The sequence below is a fragment of the Amphibalanus amphitrite genome, unplaced genomic scaffold, assembly GCF_019059575.1.
Source record: "Amphibalanus amphitrite isolate SeventyFive unplaced genomic scaffold, NRLGWU_Aamphi_draft 000680F_arrow, whole genome shotgun sequence".
NCBI lineage: Eukaryota > Metazoa > Arthropoda > Thecostraca > Balanomorpha > Balanidae > Amphibalanus > Amphibalanus amphitrite.
The window spans coordinates 87,108-112,505 of NW_024882174.1; the positions used below are offsets into that span (position 1 = coordinate 87,108).

Consider the following 25,398-nt stretch of genomic DNA (forward strand, 5'->3'; position numbering starts at 1 on the left):
AGGGTCTGCAGGACCGCCGGCGAACGCCACCCACGGACCGACAAAGCCGCCATTAAGCATACATGCACACGGCGGCAGCCGAGGTGCCGGAACAGGGGATTAGCGCGGCGGCGAGCCGCAGCCGGCCGGCATCACTGCCGCCGCCGAGCCGCTTAAACCGCTAATTCATTGGCGACCATGAATAGTAATGGTAAATGGCAAATTACGAACCAGTCATTAATCAAGGAATACTACCTACGTGGCATGATACATCAATTTCAGCAGTTACGGTAGTCAATCAATCAATCAATGAAACTTACCATCCCATTATCTAAACCAACTCTATATACTTGCCGTCTGCATTCGAGTAATATCGGCTTCCAATAAAATAATACATAGATAGCCTACATTCCAACGTTATGTAAAACACCACACGGTTACATAAATGTGAAATATGATGCGGCCGTCGAAATCCAGACGGTTGGTCCAGCATGGGCCTGTGGCAACACGGTATGTCAACGATGCTGACATCGCCTACACCGCTCTAGGTCACCAGCCGTACGAGAGTCGGCGACTCCTATCCTTGGGAACATTCACTAACTAGTTCTCGACGCCCACAAGCATCCCCCGCAGCCCCATAATCACATAGTTTCCGATTGAGTCCATCATGCGGGATGTGGTCCTACCTTATGATCTGCAAAATACACAACCCGAACGCTAAGAATACGTAGGATTTCTTGCAAGCTCAGTGTGAAGAAATACAAAATACAAGTAATTCCGATTGTGCTGCTGCTGTCACCCTGCCACTTCAGACGCGAGCTGCAGCGGAAGGTGGACGAACGCTGGTCAATGTTAGGACATTTGATTAACAAACCTCCAGTTTCCCAACGGCCACTCATCCCATCACGTCGTCTTTCAAACACGATTCCAACAACATCTAAAGAAACGATACAAAGCCCCAAATACTGTGTATTGGTCGATATCACGCGATTAAATAACATTGAATATAGGTACTGACACTACGTCTTACCTACATGATTGCTTCTTGCTGACGAACGACATGCGTTTAGACACCTATCTGATAGGAAATTGAAACATTCCCATATTAGCTGCATTATACAAACATGCAGATAAAAGCATAAGGCAAGGACATACAAAACTCCACATTTGTAAACATCGCCCTAAGCAACAACGAAGGCGTGCACACCGCATGGAAAGAAACACATGTGACGATTTGATATACAATGACGCCAAGTGATTAGGCAGGAATACAAGTTAAGCCCACTGATTTGATCAGGTGGCCTGCATCCGGAAATGTTCGGAGACACACAAAGTGCCAAACACGACCGTGTCCCTCTACATTAAAGGATTGACACTAGCAGGTATCAAGGGAACTGCAATCCACAGGCCTCTTGTTGATAGGCTTCACGACACAAATCAATCGGAAAGCTTATTCGTGAGTGCTGCATCAGGGCTGCATTCGTATCTACATCTCTGATGGTCCAACAACTCCGATGTGCGTGTTTGGAAGGAACTCAACCGTGACCCAGGAATGCCATCCAGTACTTGTATGGCTCATATAGAACCCGTGCCACGAGGGTCGCCTGGGTGTGAATAAGTGCGAACTTCACGCAAAAAAAAAACTTCCAATAGTGACAAAAATCAACCCGTTACTTTATAAATTGTTCAAGGCGTTACTTCACCTAATGCTGCTTGCTAAAAATCATAACCAGTATTTGTTTCCACTCTATAAGTAACTGCGTGGCCGAAGAATGGTCGCCCACATATGAAAAGAAGACGTCCACATAAGCAAAAGCATAATCATGTTCGTGACGAGACTAGCGGAATGTGGATACATCCAGAACGCCACGAATACAAACCCACCGGACTAGGTCCTGTCCGGGTGGGCATTTAACAGCTCTAATCAGAGATCGAATTAGATAAACAATAAGCAGCCAGCACAACGAGCTACCCAGTATCACAATGCCCACAGTCCAGATAAAGATGCCCTATAAGGGCACCTTACCTCCACTCAGCTTTTCAAGAAGTATTTGTCAATTGCCACAGAGGTTTGTAATGGCTGCCGTAGACGAAAGGCGAGGCTGCGATGATGTCATCACAAGCGGAACCTAACTGTTGTGTACTGGAACAGCTGCAGTCAGGGTAGACTCCCCTTAGGAATACAATATCCCCGGTCCGATATTTTAAAACACATCTGACCTCGGATGGCAGAGCGAGTGTCGCTAGCCGCAGTTTCATCCGCCCAGCAGCACGACTGCGTATTTTCACAGCAGCGGCCTCTTCAGACCCCTGCGACTGCACGCCCTGCCTCAGCTGCCTGCCGCCGGTCCCGGGCAGGGCCTACCTTACCGCTGGTGGTCGACCACACGTCCAGTACTGTCACGTGGTCACCCGCTCAGCACGGTCCGCTCAGGCCGCGACAGGTCACGTGACTCCAGCCGCCCTGCCGAAGGACCAGGCGCCGTCATTGTTTGAGAGTTATCCACCCACGCCGGCCAGTCGGCGCCCCCTGACCACCCCGTCCCCAGCCCCGGCCCCACTGACAGCCGGCACATACCGGGATGGACGGAACAGGAGCCACTGCAGACGATACACGCTATCACCACATCAATCACACAACCTTGGAATGTCAACACCAAACAAAACGACCCGACAGCTAATGACCAGATAAAAAAAATACTCAAACGGGTTACTTCATCTCAATCCGCAACCCACGAGTGGATGCGCGATACCAAGGTCACACGAGAGTGGCGACTTTTCTTATGATGATTATCGAGACGAGGAAAGTTTGAGTGACTAAAAGGGGATAATCAGTAGCGGTGATTTCCGATCACATAACCTCATATGCAATCTTGTATGTGTGTCATTGAGCAATATGTGCTATTTTCTACTTGTAACTGACCAAAACATGCGAAAATGTAATGCCAACCAATGACAAGCAGCGGAAAAGTAACAATCGACACGACCTATTTTAAGGTAGCAATAGCTGGTATTAACTTGGTAATATGGTGGTGGTGACTGATCTCGAACTTAATTTTGAAAAGATGAAACTCTGCTCGATATAATTATGATGTGCAAAAACGGTACACAGGTTCCATCCCCTGTCTCACTCAAGGGGAGCGAAAAAGTAGCTGCTAGGTGGGGGAATATACGGAAAAAAAGAAACACGGAAGGAAGTAAAACATCAAAATGCGTTCTCAGTCAGCGAACAGCCGCGTCCCGTATATGATTATACGTTTACGCACGGGCAGTCCCTGCTGCCATTCGGTATGGTATGTAGTGGGTATACGTACGGGCAGTCCGTGCTGCCACTAGCTCCGTGGGTAGTACACATATAAGTGACATATCACAGGTATACGTACAGGCAGTCCGTGCTGCCATTCGGCACCGGCCGAGTCCTCCTCACAGACGGCCTGTCGGCGCTGCAGCACGCCGCTGTGACGGGACGACACCGCCCACGTCTGGTTACCGGCGCCGCACGACACGTGCGACACGTGGTCGGACACGTGGCGCCACGCCATGCCCATGGGGAACGTGACCGGGTTGATCTCCTGGCGCCAGTACAGCCTGCCGGGACGGGGGGGGGGGGGGAGGGTCGGTCGGCCGGTCAGCAGTCAGCATCGACTCAATATATATGTTACAGGCAAAGTGAAAACTCGGGCATTTTGCAAAATGCCTAGGCAATTTGCAAAATGCCTGACTGGCTAGGCATTTTGCATAATGCCCAGGCAATTTGCAAAATGCCTGACCTGCCAGGCATTTTGCAAAATGCCTAGGCAGTTTGCAAACTGCCTGGCCCACCAGGCATTTTGCAAACTGCCTGAAATTATTTTCTCAGGCAGTTTGCAAAATGCCTGACATCGAACTCACACCAGCGACGATGCGTAAGCATCATTGTAAGTGCCGCCAACAGGGGTTAATCACAAGCGATACGCACCAAGTGGGAGGACACACAGTGAGACATTCTCCGGGTAGCGTTGCCGAGTTCAATGTCACTGGGCCCCAGGCAGCGCGAGCGGCCCGGGCGCCCGGCGCGGTTTTATTACGAGCGAGCGAGCGCAGCGAGCGAAGTGAGTCTTTTCAATATAACGGAAAAATCTCAGTATGAGCGGCCCGGCCCGGCCCGGCCCGGCCCGGCCTGTAACGCTTTTGAGAGGCTTATATCTCAGCAACCGCTGGACCGATTGGCCTGCGGTCTTTTTTGTTGGGTAGCCCCATCCCTTCTACCCCGCAATTGACTACTTTTGATACATCTCAGTGACCGTCGTGGCACGTGCCACGTGAAAAGTCAAGGGTGTTCAAGCTGTTTTGCAAAAGTAGTGATTTTGAGAGGCTCATATCTCAGCAGCCGCTTGGGTGATTGACTTGCGGTAATTTTTGTAGGGTAGCAGCATCCCTTCTACCCAAAATAGGATACTCTCGATGCATGTGGGTCACCCCCAGTGCACGTGCAAAATACAACAATAAGAGGTGCCAAATTTGTTCCCATTTCAGTAACTCTGTAATTACTGGAGCGATTTCGCTGAAACTTGGCATACAGGTAGGCACCCACCAGACAATGCATTCCCATGTGTTGCGGTTAGGGTGCTACTGCACGTGCGCACGTGCAGGGGGCGTTTCCAGATCTCGAGAACGGCTGGGCCGATTGCGCTCAAATTTGGTACACGGTTGGGGACCAGTTAGTAGGGTGCCGTGCAAAAGTCATTTTGGACCCCGTTTGCACGTGCGCACGTGCAGAATGCCGCTTCCAGATCTCAGGAACGGCTGGGCCGATTGCGTTCAAATTTGGCACACCGCTAGCGACCGGTGAGAAGGGTGCTTTGCGCAAGCCCGTTGGAAGCACCCTCTCGCCCTTCCGCACGTGCAGGTCTCACTATCTCGCTCGCTCGTTCTTCGCCCAAAAGGCGTTTTACTGGTCGGTAAACACGCGTTAAACACGGTTATGTTTCTAAGAGGCTTGATGACTCTGGAAATACTTTGTGTGGATATTGATCAGAAAAGAATGTTCTTTCGATGTATGGTAGCTTGATTGGCGAGCCACACGTCTACATTATCAATGCATTGTGACTGTGTAAAGATGAACATGCCCGTTGCATGTAAAACTTGTAATTTCTAAGCGTTTTTTTATTACAAAGGTGTGCACGTGGGTCGTGGATGACCAAAAACTTGCTTTTCTGGAAAAGCGGAAAAGCCACATGTTCTTGTTGTCTATGGAATGTATCTCATCTCATTCCAATGCATTGTCATTGTTTTTTAAACGCTGTTTTTCCTGAAATATACCAAAAATGGCTGATTTCTCAAGATATAGACTATTTCTTTCCACGTGACACGTGATTAACAAAAATGTTTATTGGATACGCTTATCTCTGTTCTATCGATCGCTGGCAACCCCGTGTCACTGCGGCCCTCTCTTGCCGTGATGTAAATAAGCACGGGAAGCGAAGAATGTCGGGTCAATATTCGGCCGGTCGCCGCGTTTTTCCGCGCCCATGTTTCTCTGTGCCATGCTCCGTGCCCCATCGCAGCATTCCTACACACGAACGGCTACAACTCCGTATACGAAAATTATAGGGAGACCTTGGCTCAATCTACACCATTCAGTAGTGGTTCCATCTCGACGGAAGTGGCGCAAGACGTGGGTATATTCGTAAATATTGAATGTGTTTGGGGCTCAGGCACATGGGAGCGACATGGTCAACGCCTGTGGTAAACAAAAACGGTAAAATAAATCAATCACAACTCAGGCATTTTGCAAAATGCCTGACCCGCCAGGCATTTTGTAAACTGCCTAGGAAGTTCGCAAAATGCCTGGTGGGTCAGGCAGTTTGCAAACTGCCTAGGCATTTCGCAAAATGCCTGGCGGTCAGGCATTTTGCAAATTGCCTGGGCATTTTGCAAAATGCCTAGCCGGTCAGGCATTTTGCAAATTGCCTAGTCATTTTGCAAAATGCCCGAGTTTTCACTTTGCCTGTAACATATATAACAACTTACACAGAAAATCAAACATATTACGCATCTAATATACACCATCATATACACCAAATATAATACACGTCATCAAACTGTGGATAGTCACTGGTACGGTCCTGCGAAATAGTGTGATCTCTCGCCGATTGAAAACCGGCTCAATATAGCTACGAGATCCAAAGAATATCCTTTCCTCATCTCATCACCAGACCTTGAATCAAGTTTTGAGATCAGCGCCTTTTACCCTGAACCACATAATGGACACCACATCCCATTAGATACCCATACTTAGTGCTTAGCTAGTAGCCTACAAATCACAATATTTCATGGACTAGAGATGTCAATTGGATACCAACTTTTTGGTATACCGATACCAAACCAATACCAACTCGGTATTTGGTATTTCAATCCTAATGTGTTTGGTATTTTGTTGGTAGCATGAACCCTCGCTAATGTTTAAGAGGCTAAGAAATCGGTAAAAAGTTGGTATTTTCCTCATTTTCCCAAGTTGGCTTAGTTTCGGTATTTCTCCACGGTTTTGGTTGGTATTTGGTTTGGTATCGGTATTCCGATTTTCCGTAATTGACATCACTATCATGGACAATAACTGCGCAAGTCGTCAGACTCACCTGTGCGAATCGTCGACGGCCCAGACGGCCGACTGTCCGGCGGAAACGTGCTTCAGCTTCCTGCCCTCGGGGTGCTCCACCTGAGCCCAGCCGGTGCCTGCGGTGCATCCACGGTCGGTCAGGTTCTTCTCTCCGATAAGTAACACACACGCCACTTACGTAATTGCATCGAAACTTTCGAAGAGATAAATTAGTTCACAATGTTATGGTTGCTTAGTACAAAGTTGTATTTCGCTGCACTGTGCAATGCGATTATACCGACTTACCGAGCAACAACTGTGCGTTTGGAGGAGGGAGGGGGAGAGACATGGGGTGGCTGCAGGGTGTGTCGGGGAGACGATACCCACCGAGCGGCCGCTGGGCGGGGACCCACCAAGCGGCCGCTGGGCGGTGTCGCCGCAGCGGAGCCGGGCGGTGTCGCCGCAGCGGAGCCGGGCGGTGCCGTGTGTGTGTGTGTGGGGGGGGGGGGGGGGGCACCCACCGAGTGGCCGCTGGGCGGTGACGCCGCAGCGGAGCCGGGCGGTGCCGTCGCGCGCCACGGCCCACACGCAGCCGTGGCCGCCGCAGCTGATGGCCGAGAACGGCTGGTCGGTGGTGACGGAGCTCCAGCCGCCGCCGCCGCCGCTGCCGTCCGGCCGCGACTCGAGACGGTGCAGCACGTCGCCGGCTGAGGTGACAGCCCACAGGTGGATCTCGCCGCCGAGCTCCTGTCGAAAACACAGGGCACGGCTACTGAACACAGCTGACAGCGCGTCACAGCCCACAGGTGGATCTCGCCGCCCAGCTCCTGTCCAAACACACGGCACAGGTACTGAACACAGCTGACAGCGCGTAACAGCTCCTGTCCAAACACACGGCAAGGCTACTGAACACAGCTGACAGCACGCCACAGCTCCTGTCCAAACACACGACACGGCTACTGAACACAGCTGACAGCACGTCACCGCCCACAGGTGGATCTCGCCGCCCAGCTCCTGTCCAAACACACGGCACAGGTACTGAACACAGCTGACAGCGCGTAACAGCTCCTGTCCAAACACACGGCAAGGCTACTGAACACAGCTGACAGCACGCCACAGCTCCTGTCCAAACACACGACACGGCTACTGAACACAGCTGACAGCACGTCACCGCCCACAGGTGGATCTCGCCGCCCAGCTTCCGTCCGAAACAGAACAGGTCCCGAACAGCTCCTATTTCAAAACACACTGAGTCAATAGCCCTCTCCATACTATAACACGTCATTACCCAATTCCCCGTCCACATATGTAGCACAAAGAACGCTCCCATCGAAGCCCAATTCTTTGATGTAAATACTCTTAATAAACTCTTTGACAAGCTCCTATTGACGTAAAGCTGTGCAGGCGCAGCAGAAACCAAACCACTCGTCACTCACGTGCATGGAAAGGTCTCGCAGTTTGACGTTGTTGACGCACTCCCAGGGGCCGGTGGTTTTCAGATGACACTTGCGGTACCAGCGTCGACGACGCACAAAGTCCTGCCGGGACGACCAAAGGACAGTCAGCAGCGAGAATGACACGGGGTGGTGGCACACAGAGACAAACAGGTTGGGTTACACAGACAGCCCGGAGCGTATGGCATGCAGATAACTCGACAGCGATCCGAACAGGCTGCATATAGCAGCGGGCAACCGTCATCACATGGCGTGTTCACAGCCAAATCAGCGAAAATATGATCAGAATGTTCGGTCATTTGTACTGGTAGCACTGGAATGGTTACGATGGCACATCATTTATCCTTCAAACAAGTTAAGGTACGAGAAACATGCTTACTAGCACAATTAAACTTTGCAGAGTGAATGCCTAAGCCAGATTTATTGCAAAAATAGACGTCAACTCCTGTCAAAATGGGCTTCTAAATGACAAAACATTCCTGATGAAGCGTCAGGGGCATTTTTCTGCGACTGATTCATGCATATTTATCATGACAAGTTACTGGATCTTAGCAAATAAGCTGCCAGCAGAAATAAGTCACATAAGATGGCATCGTTTAGGGCCAGGCCACGAAGATATCACCTGCATTTCCACAAAGGTAGCCGTGTAATCTTACCTCCTCTCGCCCTCCCACCCACAGTAGCGGCTTGTATTGTGATCTCACACACAGCTGCACTAGCCGGTGTTATCAGTATCAGCCACAGTACCGGCCTTTAGTAATGTGATATCGCATGCATACCCGGTAGCCACATTTAGTTATGTGATCTCACATCCACGCCCGGTAGCCGCCTTTAGTAATGTGATCTCACATCCACGCCCGGTAGCCGCCTTTAGTAATGTGATCTCACATCCACGCCCGGTAGCCGCTTTTAGTAATGTGATCTCGCATCCATGCCCGGTAGCCAGTGTACCTAAATCCCTAGCAGCCGTGTCACCTCACCTATATAGCACGGTCGCCGTGTTATCTCACCTACCGTCCCCGGTAGCCGCGTTATCTCACATGTAGACCCTAACGGCGAGTAATAGTCCCGAGGTGGCGTGTAATGCCCGGTAACCAGTGTAATAACTTACATTCCCGCGATAGCCGCTGTCTTCTCACCCACAGTCCCCAGTAGCCGGTGCTGCCTAGCCTGCACTCCTCGTTAGCCCGTGTAATATCACCCACAGTTGCTAAAGTAGCTAGCCAGTGCTATCTCACCTGCATCCCTCGGTAGCCGTGGTAGGAGGCCGGGAAGTCCATGGCGTACTGCCAACCTTCCTCATCCACCCCGCCCGACACGTGAAAGTCCACCGACCAACTGGAGACCTGACGACAGCAGCGCATCGTTAAACTAAGGTAATCTGCCAGAGAGAAAGGCTGCACTTGAGGACAGCACTGCACCGATGAACAGTCAGAGAGAAAGCCGCTTGAGGCCTTGGGACAGTGTCGCACCGGTAAATAATCAGAGAGAAAGGCTGGAGACCCGGGAAACAACCAAAGTCTGGGGGCCTGGGGACAGCGGCATACGTTCGGTGGTCAGTCAGACAGAAATGTTGGAGGGAGGTGATGTCCCGGGGACAATATCGCACCGATGAGCAAAGGTAGTCAATCAGGAGTAAAGGTAAGTAAAGGAGTATAACTAGGGACAGCAGGCCACCTCTCATGGAAACTACATATTAGCAAAAAAGCTCGACACCTCATACATTGCCAGTTCTTGTTCTTGTTGGATTAGGGCGCGTAGCTGCCAGGGCTCAAGCGTCCATCTTCTTTCTTCTCTCACTTGGTATCTCGTCTTGTATCGCTGATAAGCGATTTTGCTTTTGGGAAACTAAGCAGGGTCACTAAGCAAGGCTCTGAAGGATGCAGTATAGCTGGGAATGGGTGTGCAAGGACTTTTCCCGGAGAAGGAATACATTGCATTACATTGAAATACATTGCCAGTTGCTACACCCCCACTTTGCTTTGTTCCAGACACCGCCACACTGGCCGATGGCGCGGCTGCGCCGGTGTGCGCGGCTCGCGGTCACCCACCCAGTTCCAGTGTCGGGACGGCGGCAGCACCGTGTCCTTGGTGAGCTGCACGCGGCCGGTGCGGTCACTCCAGGTGGGCCGGTCGGTGGCCAGGCCGCGGTACGAGAACCCTGCCGGCCAGTCCCCGGTCAGCTATTCAGGAGATGCTGCGGTAAAATACACTTGCACGGCCCATTAGGGCAATCCGGGAGTCCTTGTAACAGTGGCTCATAGTTAATATCGAACGCGAGTCGCGAGACACAGACGGGCGTATAGTTATGAATATGCACGAGACCCATCACCTAATCTGTTGCGTATCTGCCATAGCGGAGCCGCAAATTTCGTGACTGTGGGTCTGTGGGCCAGTCTCAGTAACCTAAGTACCAGAGGAAAGCGCAGCCAGTCACAGACGGCAGGCTCGACCGTAACCGGCCTGTGAGCCGGCCGTCCTGTCTGCTCGTCCTCAGCCCGGGTGTAAAACTCGGCACCCCGGTCCCCCGACCCGGCCAGACAGGTGGCACTGCGCTGACATAATGCCGGCATTAAACTGTCACACGCCCGATTGAAGCGATAAGCTTGTGGCGTTTTAATGCGCGTAATACGCAGCAGCACGTTTATCATTTGTCATTCGGACTTAAAGTCAAGCTCTTAGGGCCGTATTCTTTGCTTTTTTAGCGCCGATCAGTATTTCATGAGTCATTAAAAACAAAACATCTCGGCAAAAAGGACTTTCAAACACACGTAACCGAACAGAAATAACAAACAGATGAATACAGTTAAAGACCCAAACTGAGTGGATATGATCAGACTAAGCTTTGCTGACCAGCGTTTGGGACAGCCTGCCCCGATCTCGTGCTGCGCCGGCCCAGCCTCGACCCACTATCCTGACAGAGGGTTCCAGCGCTGGTAACATAGACCCACTGACCTGACAGGGGGTTCCAGCGCTGGTTAGATAGACCCACTGACCTGATAGAGGGTTCCAGCGCTGGTTAGATAGACCCACTGACCTGACAGAGGGTTCAAGCGCTGGTTAGATAGACCCACTAACCTGACAGGGGGTTCCAGCGATGGTTAGATAGACCCACTGACCTGACAGAGGGTTCCAGCGCTGGTTACACTGACCAAATAACCTTAGAGAGGGTTCCAGCGCTGGTTATATAGACCCACTGACCTGACAGAGGGTTCCAGCGCTGGTTCTCGTAGATGTAAAAGTAGCGAGTGTCTGTCATAGTGTGCAGTTGGCCGCTGCCTCCGTGCTCTGCAGACAGCCAACATACCAGCTGAGTGTCATACCGGCATACAGTCATACACTCATCATCAACCGGTGGGTGGGATTCCATTGCACTGTCAAAACCGAATATCCGAAAGTCTGTTTGTTTGTCTGTTGTAAGACTGCAGCTTAGAGCTTCTGTCTGACCCAATAGTTTATAGTTAATACTGACAGACATGCGGCCGTAAAACGAGGTTCTAATGGACGGCACCCAACAAAAATCACATCACGTTTCTTGGAAAGAAGGCGCGATTAGTTGACATACACCGATAAAACTCGTGGCAGTTGATATGAATGACTTGGTGAGCGTGTTTGGACGCTGAGCCGCAGATACCGGGAGCGGTAGAATGTACGACCCTGCACCGCGGTAAATCACAGCAAGCGGCGTGTCCAGTACCGTTCACGGCTGCGGCTAGTTCGTTTACGGAGGTTTAGCGCGGTTTTACAGTGCTGTGTTGGGGACGGGTTGCAGTGTGTGTGATCAGCAGGAACGGTCTCTGTCTGTCGCTCTTTTGCTCCGGGCGGCGCGGGTGACGGGGCAGGGTGAAGGGTGACGGTACCGCCGCGCCGACTGACCTGTCAGCTGATCCGCAGGTGACAGGGCAGGGTGAAGGGTGACGGTACCGCCGGGCCGACCGACTGACCTGTCAGCTGGCCGCCGCCGGTCGCTCCCGTGTACACCCACGGCGTCTGATCGTGGCCCAGTCCCCAGACCACGCCATGTGGGCCGGCCTCTACTCGACGGAGGTGGCCGCCCAGCTGTCTCCAGAACAGCTCCTCAGGAGCCGCCTCCGCCTACAGAGACAGAGACACACCGTCAGCTGCCTCCACCTGACACACATAAACCGTCAGCCGCCTACAGAACAACTCCTCAGGAGCAGCTTCAGCCTACAGAGATACAGAGACACGGTCAGCGCCCAGCGGCCTATGCCTGACACAAACACACACAGTCAGCTGCCTCCAGAACAGCTCCTCAGGAGCCGCCTCCGCCTACAGAGACAGAGAGACATGGCTAGCTGCCGCCGCCTGACACACATTAACCGTCAGCTGCCAACAGAACAACTCTTTGTTTTTGTTTTGTTGGGTTAGGCTCTTTCGATCTGACAAGACCATTTCAGAGCCGGAAGGATGATAGGAATTAGGGGGAGACATTGGTCTGGGCAGGCACCCTAGAGAGTCACCAGGGCCGAGCCCGTATAACAGCTCTTCAGACCTTCACCAAATATTCAGACACTCCAGCCCCGCCGCCTCCCGCCTGACCCGTGACCGCCCCTCTGGCGGTACTCACCGGTCCGGCGTCGTAGGACACCTGAGTGACGAGGATGTCCCCCTTGATGGTGACATGGGTGATCCGCCGAAAATCCATCCTGTGCGTGAACAGCGTGCACAGGCCCAGCGCCAGCACCTGTAAACACACACCGCAGGAGACATGTCAAAGGTTGGCCGGTGAGGGAACCGTTTCGTTTACAGGAACATTGTTTTTGTGTTACAGGACTGAAAAAACGACGCATCGAGCAGTCTTGCGTTCAGTTTTACGCTTTTACGTTCAGCCAGTTTTAATATATGCGTTGACATCTCGTAAAATGTATATTACTTACACACCATATAAAAGACAAACAGACGAGAAGGAAGACGAATGATTTCTGCGCATTACAGATTACAGATTACAGATTACAGATATATTCAGACAAGGTCCTCTCAATAGTGAGGCTTTTCACATGTCCACGTCATGATAGTGTGATACAAAACGAGGAACAGTGTGCAGCACGCATAATTCCCACACACGCATAGTCGGACAGAAGCTGTGACAAGGTGACGCCCTTACCAAAAAGTTGTGAGCTTAACAGAACGAGGACAGTTAAGTCTCACCTTGAACTGGTCCTTGAGACAGATGATGTGGATCTCCCCGGTGTCGCCACCTTTGAACGGCTGCGGCCCGTCGCGCTCCTCCCGACCCCAGTCGTCCTTTGTTCTGCTGTTACGAACAATCACCTGCGGACAGCGCATCGTCCGGCGTTTGTGACAGTGTTTTCCTGCGTCATGGGGTGTGGTCACTAGTCAGTGGTCGGCGTCAGACATCGCACAGTTTACCGAGAGTGCGGTATAATGCCAAGTAGTTAAATGTACCGCCCAGAGAAAGCAGTAGCGGCAGCACCGTCTGGCGATATACAGCACCGCTAGACAGACCAGTGGTCAACACAAGCCGCGAAGACAAGATGTCAGATTAAAAAAGTCATCAACACAAACCTCGCAATAGCAGCTACGGTTTCGACGTCAAATAATAGAATCAACGTTGGCACCAATGCACATGAATGCAGCTCAGAAAACATTTGTCGTCACGCGCTATGTAGAGCTGACGTAGGCCAGAGTCGCTGGCGGCTCCGCCTCTTGCTCCCCCTTTCCTAAGTGACAAACGCGTCACGATCCTACGGCGAGTCCCCTCGGAGGGAGCCCAGTCCCTCTACCCAGCGCTTGGCCTGGGCGATGTCCTGCGTGCAAACGTGGCTTCCCATCAAGCTGCTACCGTCCACTCACGTCTCGGTTGATGCGCGGATTGAAGTGGAAGACGTTTTCCGTTTCCTGGGATCCCGTGACACCAGTCATCAGGTTGATACTGAACCAGCTGAAACACATCGGGGATTTGGTTACGGCTGCACATATGTACAAAATCGGTATAGTTAATAGAACAAAACACACGCTAGCTGGTGGACACGACATTCAGTCACACAGCTATTGGCGTAATGGGAGATATCTTACACGTCATACAGCAGCTCAGAATAACGCAAAATCTGTACCATCAAGCAGTCAGTGCCAGAAGAAACGCTCCACCTTCACGAAGATGCATCCGACCTGGTTGCAGCGACTCTGACAGCGAAGCGAGCCTGTGGCAGCGTCAGTGGCGGCATACTCCTGCAGCGAGCAGAGAAGTCCAGCACGGAGAGACAAGGAGCAGAGAGAAACACAGCGGTAGCGGAGCAGTCGCTGGCAGCAGGCACCAGTAGCGGCAGCGAGCGGCTGCCAGGAGGGCCCGAGAGGCGGGGAGCGCCGGGGACAGACGGCTGTCATGCTGCGGCGGAAACTCGGGCCTTCCTCCGGCTCCTCTCTCCTCCCAGCGGTCGGCAGCGGCCGCCTCAGTCCGCGGGGTCCCCGGGCGCGCCGAGTCACCGGCCGTACCTGGCGCGCCTCTGCGCAGCTCCTCCCAGGCCAGGCCGGCCGTGTGCAGCGTATTGGGACCGGGGCCCGTGGCGAGTACAACGGCCGTGGCGAGTCCACCCACTAGCAGTCGGGTGCCGGCCCCGCCGGTGGCGGTCTGCTGCCCTGTCCACTGCACCAAGTCCAGCACTGACTCGTGGAGCGCGCCGCGCGGCCCGGCCGGCCACTGGTCGGTCCGGTCCTCGGCGAGGGTCGCCGTCCTGCCCACCCAGTCACAGACCACAGTGACGGGGGTCGGGGATCGATAGGCAGTGCCGACAATCACCGCCAGCCGCCGGCCCACAGTCGTGCTAACCAACAGTCACCGCCAACTGACAGTGACTGTAGTGCGGCAGACACTGCAGGCAGCAGCTGACAGTGACTGACGGCCAGCTGGGCCAGCAGCTGACAGTGACTGACAGCCGTACGGTCAGTGTCAGCCGACAGTCACCGCCAGCTGACAGCCAATTCTGACAGTCAGTCATTGTCAGCTGCCAGCCGATAGTGACCGGAATCACTGCAGGCAGTAGACGTCGGATAGTGGCCCAGGCCGGCGCTGACCACACACGGACACTGCCGACCAACAACCATTGTTCGCCGACACTCGCATCAAAGCACAATCAGACCATCGGACACGGATACACACAGACAGCGACAGCTCGCCAGACAAGCTCGGCCACGAAGCACGCCTGCCGGGCGCGGAGCCACTCAGGGGAGCGGACACCGGCGCGCGGGGGCCCGGGGCTCCACTGACCTCGGGTGTGTGGGCAGTTTGTAGCTGATGACCAGACTGCAGCCCTCCGTGAAGCCACGCTCCAGGCGCCGGCACAGAGGGGTCTGGCAGCCAGCCGGGTCGGAGACCAGCTGACACTGCGACAGCTGCGCAAACACGGGGGACATGAGGTCAGGGAAGGTCACAGATCAGGTACCAGTCATGAACCGGAGAGTTTATATCTGGATTGGTCAGCAAGGGAACAGGTGATAATGGCGGTAAAAGTTTCAGTGAATAAGTAGGTCAGTCTACCCTAGTCCTTCATACGAAACGATGTGTCCCTCTATTCATAAACATAATAAGGAAATGTCCTCCCATCAAGATCGCTGTCTGCCCGATACATGAAGTTATAGGTACTGCAGTTTGATGCGCCCCAGTCCGCAAAATCGTCTAATCCACGAGCGTACGCGCCGCCACCCGCCCAACTCGCAGTAGTATACGACCCCCCCCCCCCGCCCAACTCACAGATGAGTGCGTCTCGGCGGCCAGCTCTTGCTCTGCCGTAGTGAGCCGCTGGTCGCTGACCATAATGTCGCCCCTGTCGGTGACAGCCCAGAGCGAGTTCTCGCTCGGCGCTCCCTCTATCCGGCGCAGTCGCACACACGCTGCCGGACAGAGGCGGGCCGGGCGTCGGCACGGGAATACGGGTCGGGAGTCGGTACAAGAACAAGGGTTAGGAATCGTCACAGAGAGGCGGGTCAGGAGTCGGCACGGAGACATGAGTCATGAGTCAGGAGCATGCCAAAAGCCGCTAACGACGGATCATCCGATACTCAGTAGCCAAATACCCACAGTAGAACACCATGGTAAACTTTGATACCAGACAACGGCAGCGTTTAACTGCCGCGGCATTAGGGTTGATGTCCCCGGCGACCAAAAGTCGTCGGGCTCCACACACCTGTCTGAATCATATCCAGCCAATCCTCCATCTCTGCTTCCTCGGCGAACCAGAGTTTTAGGGGGAGCCGGCGCCGCATCCGCTCGGCGGTCAGTACGGCGAGAACGGACTGGCGGCGGGACTCGGAGCTGTTCAGAACGGCCGACACTTCCGAGAGACAGACAGACGCCTGGAAACACAGCACAGCACACAGTCATCACACAGCACACATCACACAGCACGGCAAGTACGGACTGGCGGCGGGACTCAGAGCTGTTCAGAACGGCTGAGACTTCCGAGAGACAGACGGACGCCTGGAAGCACAGCACAGCACAGTCAGCATACAGCACACAGCACACAGCACAGACAGCACAGACAGCACGGCGAGCACAGATTGGCGGCGGCACTCGCTGTTCAGAACGGCCGATACTTCCGAGAGACAGACAGACGCCTGGCGACGCAGCATAGCACATAGCAAACAGCACATACGGCACACAGCACAGTTAGCACAGACAACACACAGTGCAGCGAGTACGGACTGGCGGCGGGACTCGGAGCTGTTTAGTACCGCAGACACCTCCGAAAGCTGGTAGGTGTCTGCCTCCGAAAGGCCTAGCGACACAGCACACAGTCAGCACAGGTAGCATGCAGCACTACAGAAACACCAACAGACAGACAGAAGCCTCGCAAAGTGAGTACATTTCGCCAAAAGCGAGCATCCAATGTAAAGTAAGCACACTACAATCCACGCAGTAGGGGAGAGTGGGGCTATCTGTTACAGGGGTAAGTTGTTACAAAGAAAATATCTTTAAAAGTACTCTTGATATGGCGCTAATATTTACGCTAGCAGAAAGGTTACGCACAGTTTACATGTCACTGCAGGCTCAGACCTGGTGGAACGCTATGTCGCCCTGTAGGTGCATTGGGGTAAGTTGTGACAGCAAAAGTATTTTTTGCTGGCCAAAACTTTGGGTTGTTTTTTGTCAAGGTTATTTGTGTAAGAATGTTGAATGTATGTTCACAAAATTAAGCGATTATTTCTTTTGTAAGATCACCAAGTAAAACGCACTAGCCTCTTCATGTAAACAAACATTTGAGTTCAGTCTTGTGAAAGTCGGCCGCCGCAGGGCCGGGGCATGTTTAAAGATGACTACCCAAGACTGCTTATAGCGTGCTCCATTTCACCTGGGCGTAAATTTCGTGCAGAAAATCAAACTCCGGTCAGTATGGCAATGCATGGTGCCCTTGGCGTCGCAGTAAAGGCAAATCAGAAATTGAGCCATGTTTGATGAGCCTTTTCATGCGTGTGGAGTACAGTAATGGTTTAAGCTTTATTGTTCTTGCCTTTCAGTGAGAAAGGAAAGCATGTTTAGTATCATCCATTAGGGAGGCTTACGATCGGTTCCGATAGGACGGCCAATGACAGTTATAATGATGAAGAAACTACGAAAAAAGAAGTGTAACATCTTACCCCATATCGTGTATCAAGTTGCCCCACAATTTTTCAACTTACCCCAAAAATCTTGCTTTGGTTTTCTGAATTTCTCATAAAAGTGAATAGTCGTAAAGAAGTGAAAGTTTGCATGTGCTTTCCAAATTGATTCAGCTAGCATGTGACCAAACTTGGTGCAATTTCATTGAATAGTTTGGCCACTAAGTGCAGAAGACCAAAAAGTGTAACGCATAGCCCCACTCTCCCCTACGCACCCAATAGATCAGACACTTCACACCTTCTTTCCCCTCCCTCGAGCCGTCACGCCCCGGTGCGCACCACAATGACAGTTAAAATTTTATCATTGATCAACCATGTTACTCAGTACTCACCATCTTCTCGCCGCCGACGTAGACGCTGATCTGTCCGAACTCGACCTGGGCGGCGCCGGTGCCGCGCTGCTCGAGCTCCAGCACGGCCTGCGCCCAGTTGTGCGGCGGCGCGTCTGTCCACCAGCGGCACTTGGTGGTGCGCGTCCACGAGCTCCTGGGGGCGGCCAGACGGGCAGAGTCGGTCAGCGGCGAGACTGGTAGAGTCGGTCAGCAGCGGGGCGAGAGATATCAGGGCACAGACGAAGTTTATGTTAGATTTATCACGCATCGCATCTGTCATTCACGTATCGCATCTAATACCTACGTAATGCTAATACATTAGTTGTGTCGCACCATCGTAATATCACAATATCGAAGTACCACAATGCTCAGTAACAATCCCACCACAGTCTCGATTCGAGCCCGCCAATCCTTTACGAGCTGCACCCACCTCTCGATGGCCTCATCGTAGAGTCCGTTGAAGGGTCGTACCCGGCTGTCCCGCTCCTTGAGGAGTTCCAGAACCTTCTGTTTCCACAGCTCCTCCTGCTGGTCGGCCACCACCGGACCCGAAAACCTGACAACACAACACGTATGCTTGAATGCGTCTTCTCAAGTTACTAACGCGCCCCGCAGTGTTGCATTTCAAATTCAAACCATACATCACCACCACCTACAAACGGACAGAATGACAGGAAAATTAATGTTTCGGAAGAGCCCCTCACGGACCAGGGCGGCACGTGCAGTGGGTCCAGGAAGCAGCCGCCGGCCGCCACCGACGTCCAGCCGCGACACTCGGGCCCGGCGCGGCCCAGCGGCACCGCCGAGGGCTCGTCGTCGTCCAGCCGGAGCAGTCGCAGACTGGCCGTGTCTCCGGCCGACTGGCCTGGAACACAGCGTACACAGCATAGTTAGGAGACAGGAACCACAACATTGTCAACTGACACACGATATCAACCAAGAAGAACGGTCGACCAGAGCTTATAGGTATCTGCAGAGCAATATGATTCTAAGTCAAGAAGTACCAGACGCATGAATCATAATTAAAACGGTAAAAAAGTAACTACGGTGCATCTTCCGTAAAGCACCCACTGCTCTGCATCCTCCATCCCTGACCGGCGTGTCGTCCGAAACCCCGCCGCACCCACCGGACATTGAGGAAGTGTCGGAGTCGTACGGACAGCCGGCCGGCTCTGTCGCGCCCTGACCGTCCCCGCTGGCCGGCTCCGGCGCGCCCTGGCCGTCCCCGCTGGCCGCCGCCGGGGGTCCGTCCGGCCAGTCAGCGGGGACGGCGGCCGGGAACGGCAGCGAGGCCACGCTACCGGAGCGGCTGGAACCCGCCGCGCCGGGGTGGGGCACCGTCAGCGGACGCCAGGTGTGACCCGTCAGCTCGGCGTGAGAGACCCGGCCGCGGACGTACAGCTGCACCCCGTCCGTGCCGAGCGCCACCACCTGGCGGCCAGGACGGGAAACAAAGTCACGGACTCACCACGACGGACACATCTAGCACAGGATTATGGAATCACTAGATACAGATATACCTACAGGTACTGAGTGGAAGAGACCGCCATGGTTCCGAAACAGCCAGCCCTTATTTCTAGCACTTGCCTGGTTGTTGGGTCCGACGGAGACGGCGGCCATGCTGCCCACCATCTCCAGCCAGTTGGTGCCGCGCGCCAGCGTCGGGTTGCTGGACATCTCGTGGCCCTGCCGACGATACACCGAGAAACGTCAATTACGTTCATGACGATATGGTAAACGAAAAAAAAAACATACGAGCCAATAACACATGCTAGCTTTGCATAATGCATACCCGGCCGCGGATGTACTCGTCCCCTTAACACTTCAGCTTCCACGCACATCCATTCAAAGCCACTTGAATTGTGAGATCGAAAACTTCATAAATCATAAAAAGTGGGATTCGGAAAGAGTCCGCGAGGATAATGATCGCACTTTCCAGTGGTCATCTCGTCGCCAGCCTAGCGGCGCACACACAGGCCCCACTCCCTGAAAGCGACTGACCTTGACGCCCTGTCTGAAGAAGACCCGCTTGTCACTGGAGACGGCCCAGACGCTGTTGTCGCCCACGCTGACCTGTTCCAGACGCACGCCGTCCGGCGGCGGCACCTGGCACCAGTCAGTGCCTGTGGCACACCGGCGGCGCTGGTTACGTAAACCATACTGTACTGGGCTACTAACGGCTGTGGCACACCGGCGGCGCTGGTTACGTAAACCATACCATAATGAGCTCTTAACAGCTACCACAGTTTAGTGGGATCAGGGATGAACTGATATACTGCAGGTCCAGTTAAAAGTTTGGATACCATTTAACGTCAGCCCAATGTGGATACAGTTATAAAATGGTGGCATATTGCCCAGGATATCATCTCCACCCTGCCTTAGCCTCGTAACCCCACCAACCAGCTGTCCCACGCACTTCTCCTTTTCCACCATCCAGTGGCGTTCTTATCTCAATATGGCTTCATCACTTCAACGCCGATCTCCCATAACCCCTCCCCATCCTCTTTTCTACTCTAGTAGGGCATCAGGGCGCACCACTTGCAATTTTTTTTTGCGCACCCGCCCCGTCCGCCGCTCTGCACGTTTTGCCGTTCTCACCATGCGGCGTGTCTCGCGTCATGCCGGTGCGCACCAGGGCGCCTCCGTCCCAGGTGAGCGCCCAGGTGAGTCCGCTCGGACCGCAGCTGATCTGACTGGCCTCACTGCCGCGCGGAGTGGCCACCGGCAGCCAGGAGACACCCTCGGGTGACAGCCGTCCCACGCCGCTCCGGAATATCACCTGGATGGGAGGGAGCGGTGAGGTCAGGGACCAGAGCACGGACGGAGCGGCAGCGGTCGGAGATCGGAGTGGCGCACTTTGAGGCTGGCACACTCAACTAGAGTAGCAGAAATCCCAGCTTTGCATCAGGCTGGAATCACCTTTCAATGAAAAAATCAAATAAATGACAAAGATGCAATTGCCGCAGTTAGACGCTGTTCAGTGCTCACTGCAGGGATGCGGAGCCGTGGAAATTTCAGACGGCTCCGGCTCCGGCTCCGAGTAAAATGATCCGGCTCCGGCGGCTCCGGCTCCGGCTTCTACTCAGTACATCCCCTATGCGATCAATTAAATACGGGTGGAAGAAAAAAGGCGATGGGATTGGTACACTCGGGGGCAGATTGATGTTCCACCACTCCCTACCCATCGGGCGATCCCATGGCTCAGCACTGGCTGCTGCCAGTGTTGCCTGCCCTCAGCACTGCTCAGCACTGCCTGCCAGTGCCAGTGCTGCCAGTGCTGTCACTGGCAGCAGCCAGTGCTGAGCCATGGGAGCCCGATAGGTAGGGAGTGGTGGAACATCAAACTGCCCCCGAGTGTACACGTTGCTTCTGTATTTGTATAACAAGGCTATTTTGAATACCACATTGTTTTACGCCTTGTACTGTCAAACTGAACTAGGTAAATAATTGTTTCCTCTTAAGAAAAGGAGCCGGAGTCGCCCCCTTTTTTGACGGCTCCGGCTCCGCCTCCGGCTCCGGGCTATATTGTTTCACGGCTCCGGCTCCGGCTCCGCATCCCTGGTGCTCAGTGTTCAAACATCAACATTTCATTGGTGTCTGTTGGCCGCCTGCAGTTCTAAGCTCTAAGAACCCCTACACCCGATGTGTGACGGTGAGTGCCTCGCTGCTCGGCTGCTCACCCGTCCTCGGATGGTGACGGCCCAGACCATCAGGTTGTCGGGCTCCCATCCGGCCAGCTCGGACCCGCCCACGGCCACGTCCACAAACGGCTCCTCCACGGAGTCCTGGTGGTCACAGAACCCGGCAGTACACAATGAGTGAGTGAGAGGAACCGGAGGGTCGGAGGGCATAACCGATACAGAACATAAGGCGACAGAAACCGGCGCTACGTACACGGCCACGGGGTGTGTGACTAAGCGAGCGAGCAGGTCTGACAGCCGATGCTTACCGTGCGACAAACGGCGCCACACTGACGCCGGATGCATGCATAGTTCATACCGATTAAAGGTAACTTGATGCCAATGTGATACAACGTATGTAAGAGTCAACAAAACAGCTTTTAATTAACAAGACCCCACCCTCCTCCCACACACACACACAGGCGGATGGTGTGACACTAAGGTCGGTCGTACCCTGTGCAGCGGCGGTACCGACGACCACGTGTTGACGGCCACGTAGCGGCGATAGCGCACCCAGCGCCGGCGGCGCACGCACGAGGTGAACCGTTTGTACGGCGAGTAGGCGGCCGGGAAGTCGACCGCGTACGTCCACCCCTCGGTCTCCAGCTGTGTGCCGTTCAGCGTGCTGTCCAGCTGCCAGTCGCCTGGGCGCAGAGAGGGCACCTGCTCGGTCAGCGCCTGACCTCGCACCAGCTGCATTTGCCATACACATCACCGGCACTGGATAATGAGTGTTTGTGCAGGGCGACTAAGAACAGTCACGTCGGGTTGAGCTGCCGATCGGTCACTGTGACACAAGGAGAGCCTCTCTAGTGTGAAATAACCAAAAACACAACTTAACTACAGGCCGACAGGTAGAGTTCAACTTTGTGTCTATTGCTCATGTTGCAAACATGTTAATGCTATACACAAATCTTAAGTGGGAACCACTCTGCCAAGTTTGTAACCATGCAACCATATGAAACTACTGCACCCCAGTGCTGCAATGCATGTGACAGGCACAGTGAACACCCACCTTCCCACTGCCAGCCAAGGGAGGGCAGGTCAACGTCTGTGAAACGCCGTTCAGTTTTCCCGTCCATCGAAGAGAAGTGGTACCGATCAGTGCCTAGCAGCTTGTCACAAAACCCATCTATGGGGTTCCAGCGCTGGAAAGCAGTAAGTAGTAAGTTAACGGTTAGGTATTCACCACTGGAATGAATACCACAAGGTAGACTGAAATGTTTAATTGAAAATGTGCAGCCGCCAGCGACACAATGTCAAATTTTACATAGCTGTCTGATTTACCTGGTTTTCATAGGTTTCCTCCATGACTCGGATGGGGTTGTCGGTGCCGTAAATAAGCACATACACCTGCTGGTCACCTCCAATGGCCCAGAGGCTGTGCTCGGAGGCTGAGAGCCTCTTGAACTCCACTCCGAGGTACGACAGGGGCTCCCATTTTGATGATGATGTGGACAGCTCGTAGATTCTTCCCAAGAGGTCCACACAAAATAGGGAGGCTGGCATGGCTGCAAACAATTCCAGTTGTGAAATAAATACAACTAGCAAGACTGAGACAAAGGAAGGAGTGAAGTGTGAGCCAAGGTGCAGACCTCACTCTCAAATGCATGCTTTTGATTTTGATGGCATCATTGTTTTATAAATGACTCAGATTTAACAATGATCAGACACTGACCTGATGACCTTGACCTGGCATGAAAAGGTCATATAATCATGCTGCCATCAGTCAAGCTGGATGATTTAGCCGAATCCATCCAAGATGTTTTTATCACTCTAGTACCAGACTGGAAAACATATATACACTATGCCGGACGCCCGTGAAACTCTCTTGCGCTGAAATTCGGCGCAAGTGACTTTGCTTTGAAATTTCTGCATGATTTGTGCAAAAATTGGGTACCTATTTGCGCAAAACTAAGCCACTTTTATATAAAGCACATATGCGCATCTACCAATCAAGGCTATGCCAACCAGACAGTGATCGGGGACCTGGGACGCTCTCCCATGTTTGAGCGTCTGAATAAGTTTTTTTATTTCCACAGAAAACCAATGCCCAACACGTGAGTGCGCTAGGCGCACTGTAGCGTCGTGCCGTGAAAGAAGGCCGGAGCCACAAAAATCGGCAGAGCGGTGTGTTCGAGGCTGGCGGGAGCCAGCGAGAGACAGGCAGTGGAGCAGCACGTGCTCTGGCACATCAGCCTCTTCTCGACACATAGTGCAGAGAGCCGCAGGGTACCGCTTGTCTGGGCACTGCTGACACACCACAGAGTGGACTGTGAAGACAGCCAATGTGGTAAACGTACTGGAATGAGAGGTCCCAGTGGTCCATCCTCATCTGGTCCACCGAAACGGCGTCCTCTTGGCCCTCTGGGGATAGGGAGCAGCAACGTGCTCCCGAGGAGTGGCTTGAATAGTGACTCAGACCAGTTATCGTGCCATGGATGTGAGGCCGCACAATGAATATTGAATCACCCCGAGATGCTCACCTGGGCGGTCGCTCCTCTGCAGAGTACTCCGGGTGGCTCATCAGTTCAGGCACGCAACAACCAGGTGAGGGGGGACGACTCATCCCAAAACTTCTCCAGAGCCGCCCACAGGACGAATCTGCTGCTAGACTGATCAGCGTGCCAACTGCCAACTAAGTTTGGTGACTGTCTTTCGCCAAAAAATTATGCGGCCACCCTGCGCCAAAAATTCAGCAGCCACCATTGCCATGCTCTGAATTTGGCTAATGCAAAGTTACTCTGTAGGTGCGGGGAGCATTACGTCTAGGGGTAAATCGCTTGCCTCTAGCTTCGGCATCTGGGTTCGATTCCTGGGCAATGCACGTGGCATTGCCGCTACCTGGGCGGTGTCTCACGGGACGCTGCTACCACGCTGCTATCAAATTGCGCGAGCTGACGTCACACTTGCGGTAGTGTTGGAGCAATGGGCCTGTTGATGTTTCCATGGAAACCCAATTTGACACGTGTAAAAGCAGCGTGCTGCTATCACCGGTGAAACAGGGCAGTGAGGGCCCTGACCGCTTGGAACAGCATGAGAGTTCCGGTCAGCGCCTTGGTCCACTGGATGTGGTAATTAACCCAAACCAACCAACCAACCGTAGGTGCGCTGAAATTTTCGGTGCAATCCTACCACTAGGTCAAGGTATGCCGGACATATTCAGCATAGCGTGTATTCTTTCCAGTCTGGCTCTAGTATGCTCTGAGCAGAAATCTTTAAAAACAAATGAACTTAAATGACCTAAAATGGCCTCAAGAGCATGAGGTTAAGATGAGTCATAGATAAATGGCTGGCGCCCTCTAGCCCCATAGGTCATGTTCCATTGCATAAAACAGTTTTGTTTTAACCCACCTGACAGTGACTGAATCGTTTCGCTTGGTTACATAGAAAACTGACAGTCCATATCGTCATTCAACTGCAGTGACAATTCTGAGAGAACCGGAAATAATGAGAAAATGTGCACCATTTATCCTTTTTTTCTCGTGCTCGATTTATTTTGGAACTACTGCGCCGACTGCGCCCTTTTTCCACGACTACCATATTGCTACCAAAACAAAGCCGAAAGTTTTTCCTCTACGTGGGTGAGCGGGCGCAGGTGATGTTGGGGGGTCGCGCCAATGACACAGTTGTTTTACAATATTTTGTTGGTGGTGCTTGGCTTGAATGTGTATGCATTGTCATTGAGTTTGAATAAAGATTTTCAAAGATTTCAAAAGATAAAGATTTTCAAAGATTCACCT

General features: G+C 53.1%; 1 protein-coding gene across 1 annotated transcript; it reads right to left on the minus strand.

Moving 5' to 3' along the window:
* Positions 1 to 930: 930 nt before the first annotated feature.
* Positions 931 to 25,136, minus strand: LOC122364504 (tectonin beta-propeller repeat-containing protein 1-like). Its single transcript, XM_043334927.1, has 27 exons — positions 25,010 to 25,136; positions 22,943 to 23,166; positions 22,671 to 22,803; positions 22,109 to 22,299; positions 21,656 to 21,760; positions 20,574 to 20,754; positions 19,977 to 20,098; positions 19,563 to 19,661; positions 19,103 to 19,406; positions 18,684 to 18,840; positions 18,406 to 18,531; positions 17,976 to 18,129; positions 16,173 to 16,341; positions 15,740 to 15,879; positions 15,257 to 15,381; positions 13,846 to 13,933; positions 13,180 to 13,302; positions 12,599 to 12,715; positions 11,955 to 12,105; positions 11,212 to 11,298; positions 10,062 to 10,171; positions 9,249 to 9,356; positions 7,993 to 8,094; positions 7,078 to 7,303; positions 6,597 to 6,693; positions 3,363 to 3,567; positions 931 to 2,443 (listed from the first exon to the last, which is right to left on the minus strand). Exons 2-27 carry the CDS (start codon positions 23,162 to 23,164, stop codon positions 2,396 to 2,398), a joined length of 3,690 nt encoding a protein of 1,229 aa, XP_043190862.1. The 5' UTR covers positions 23,165 to 23,166; positions 25,010 to 25,136; the 3' UTR covers positions 931 to 2,395.
* Positions 25,137 to 25,398: the final 262 nt, after the last annotated feature.

Excerpts from the sequence above, each read along its gene's own strand:
- LOC122364504 (XM_043334927.1), bottom strand. The coding sequence starts at position 23,164 with ATGCCAGCCTCCCTATTTTGTGTGGACCTCTTGGGAAGAATCTACGAG. Across the intron at positions 22,300-22,670 it reads CCTTGGCTGGCAGTGGGAAG|GCGACTGGCAGCTGGACAGC; the intron begins GTGGGTGTTCAC and ends CTCTGCGCCCAG. Across the intron at positions 9,357-10,061 it reads CGTCCCGACACTGGAACTGG|GTCTCCAGTTGGTCGGTGGA; the intron begins GTGGGTGACCGC and ends TGCTGTCGTCAG.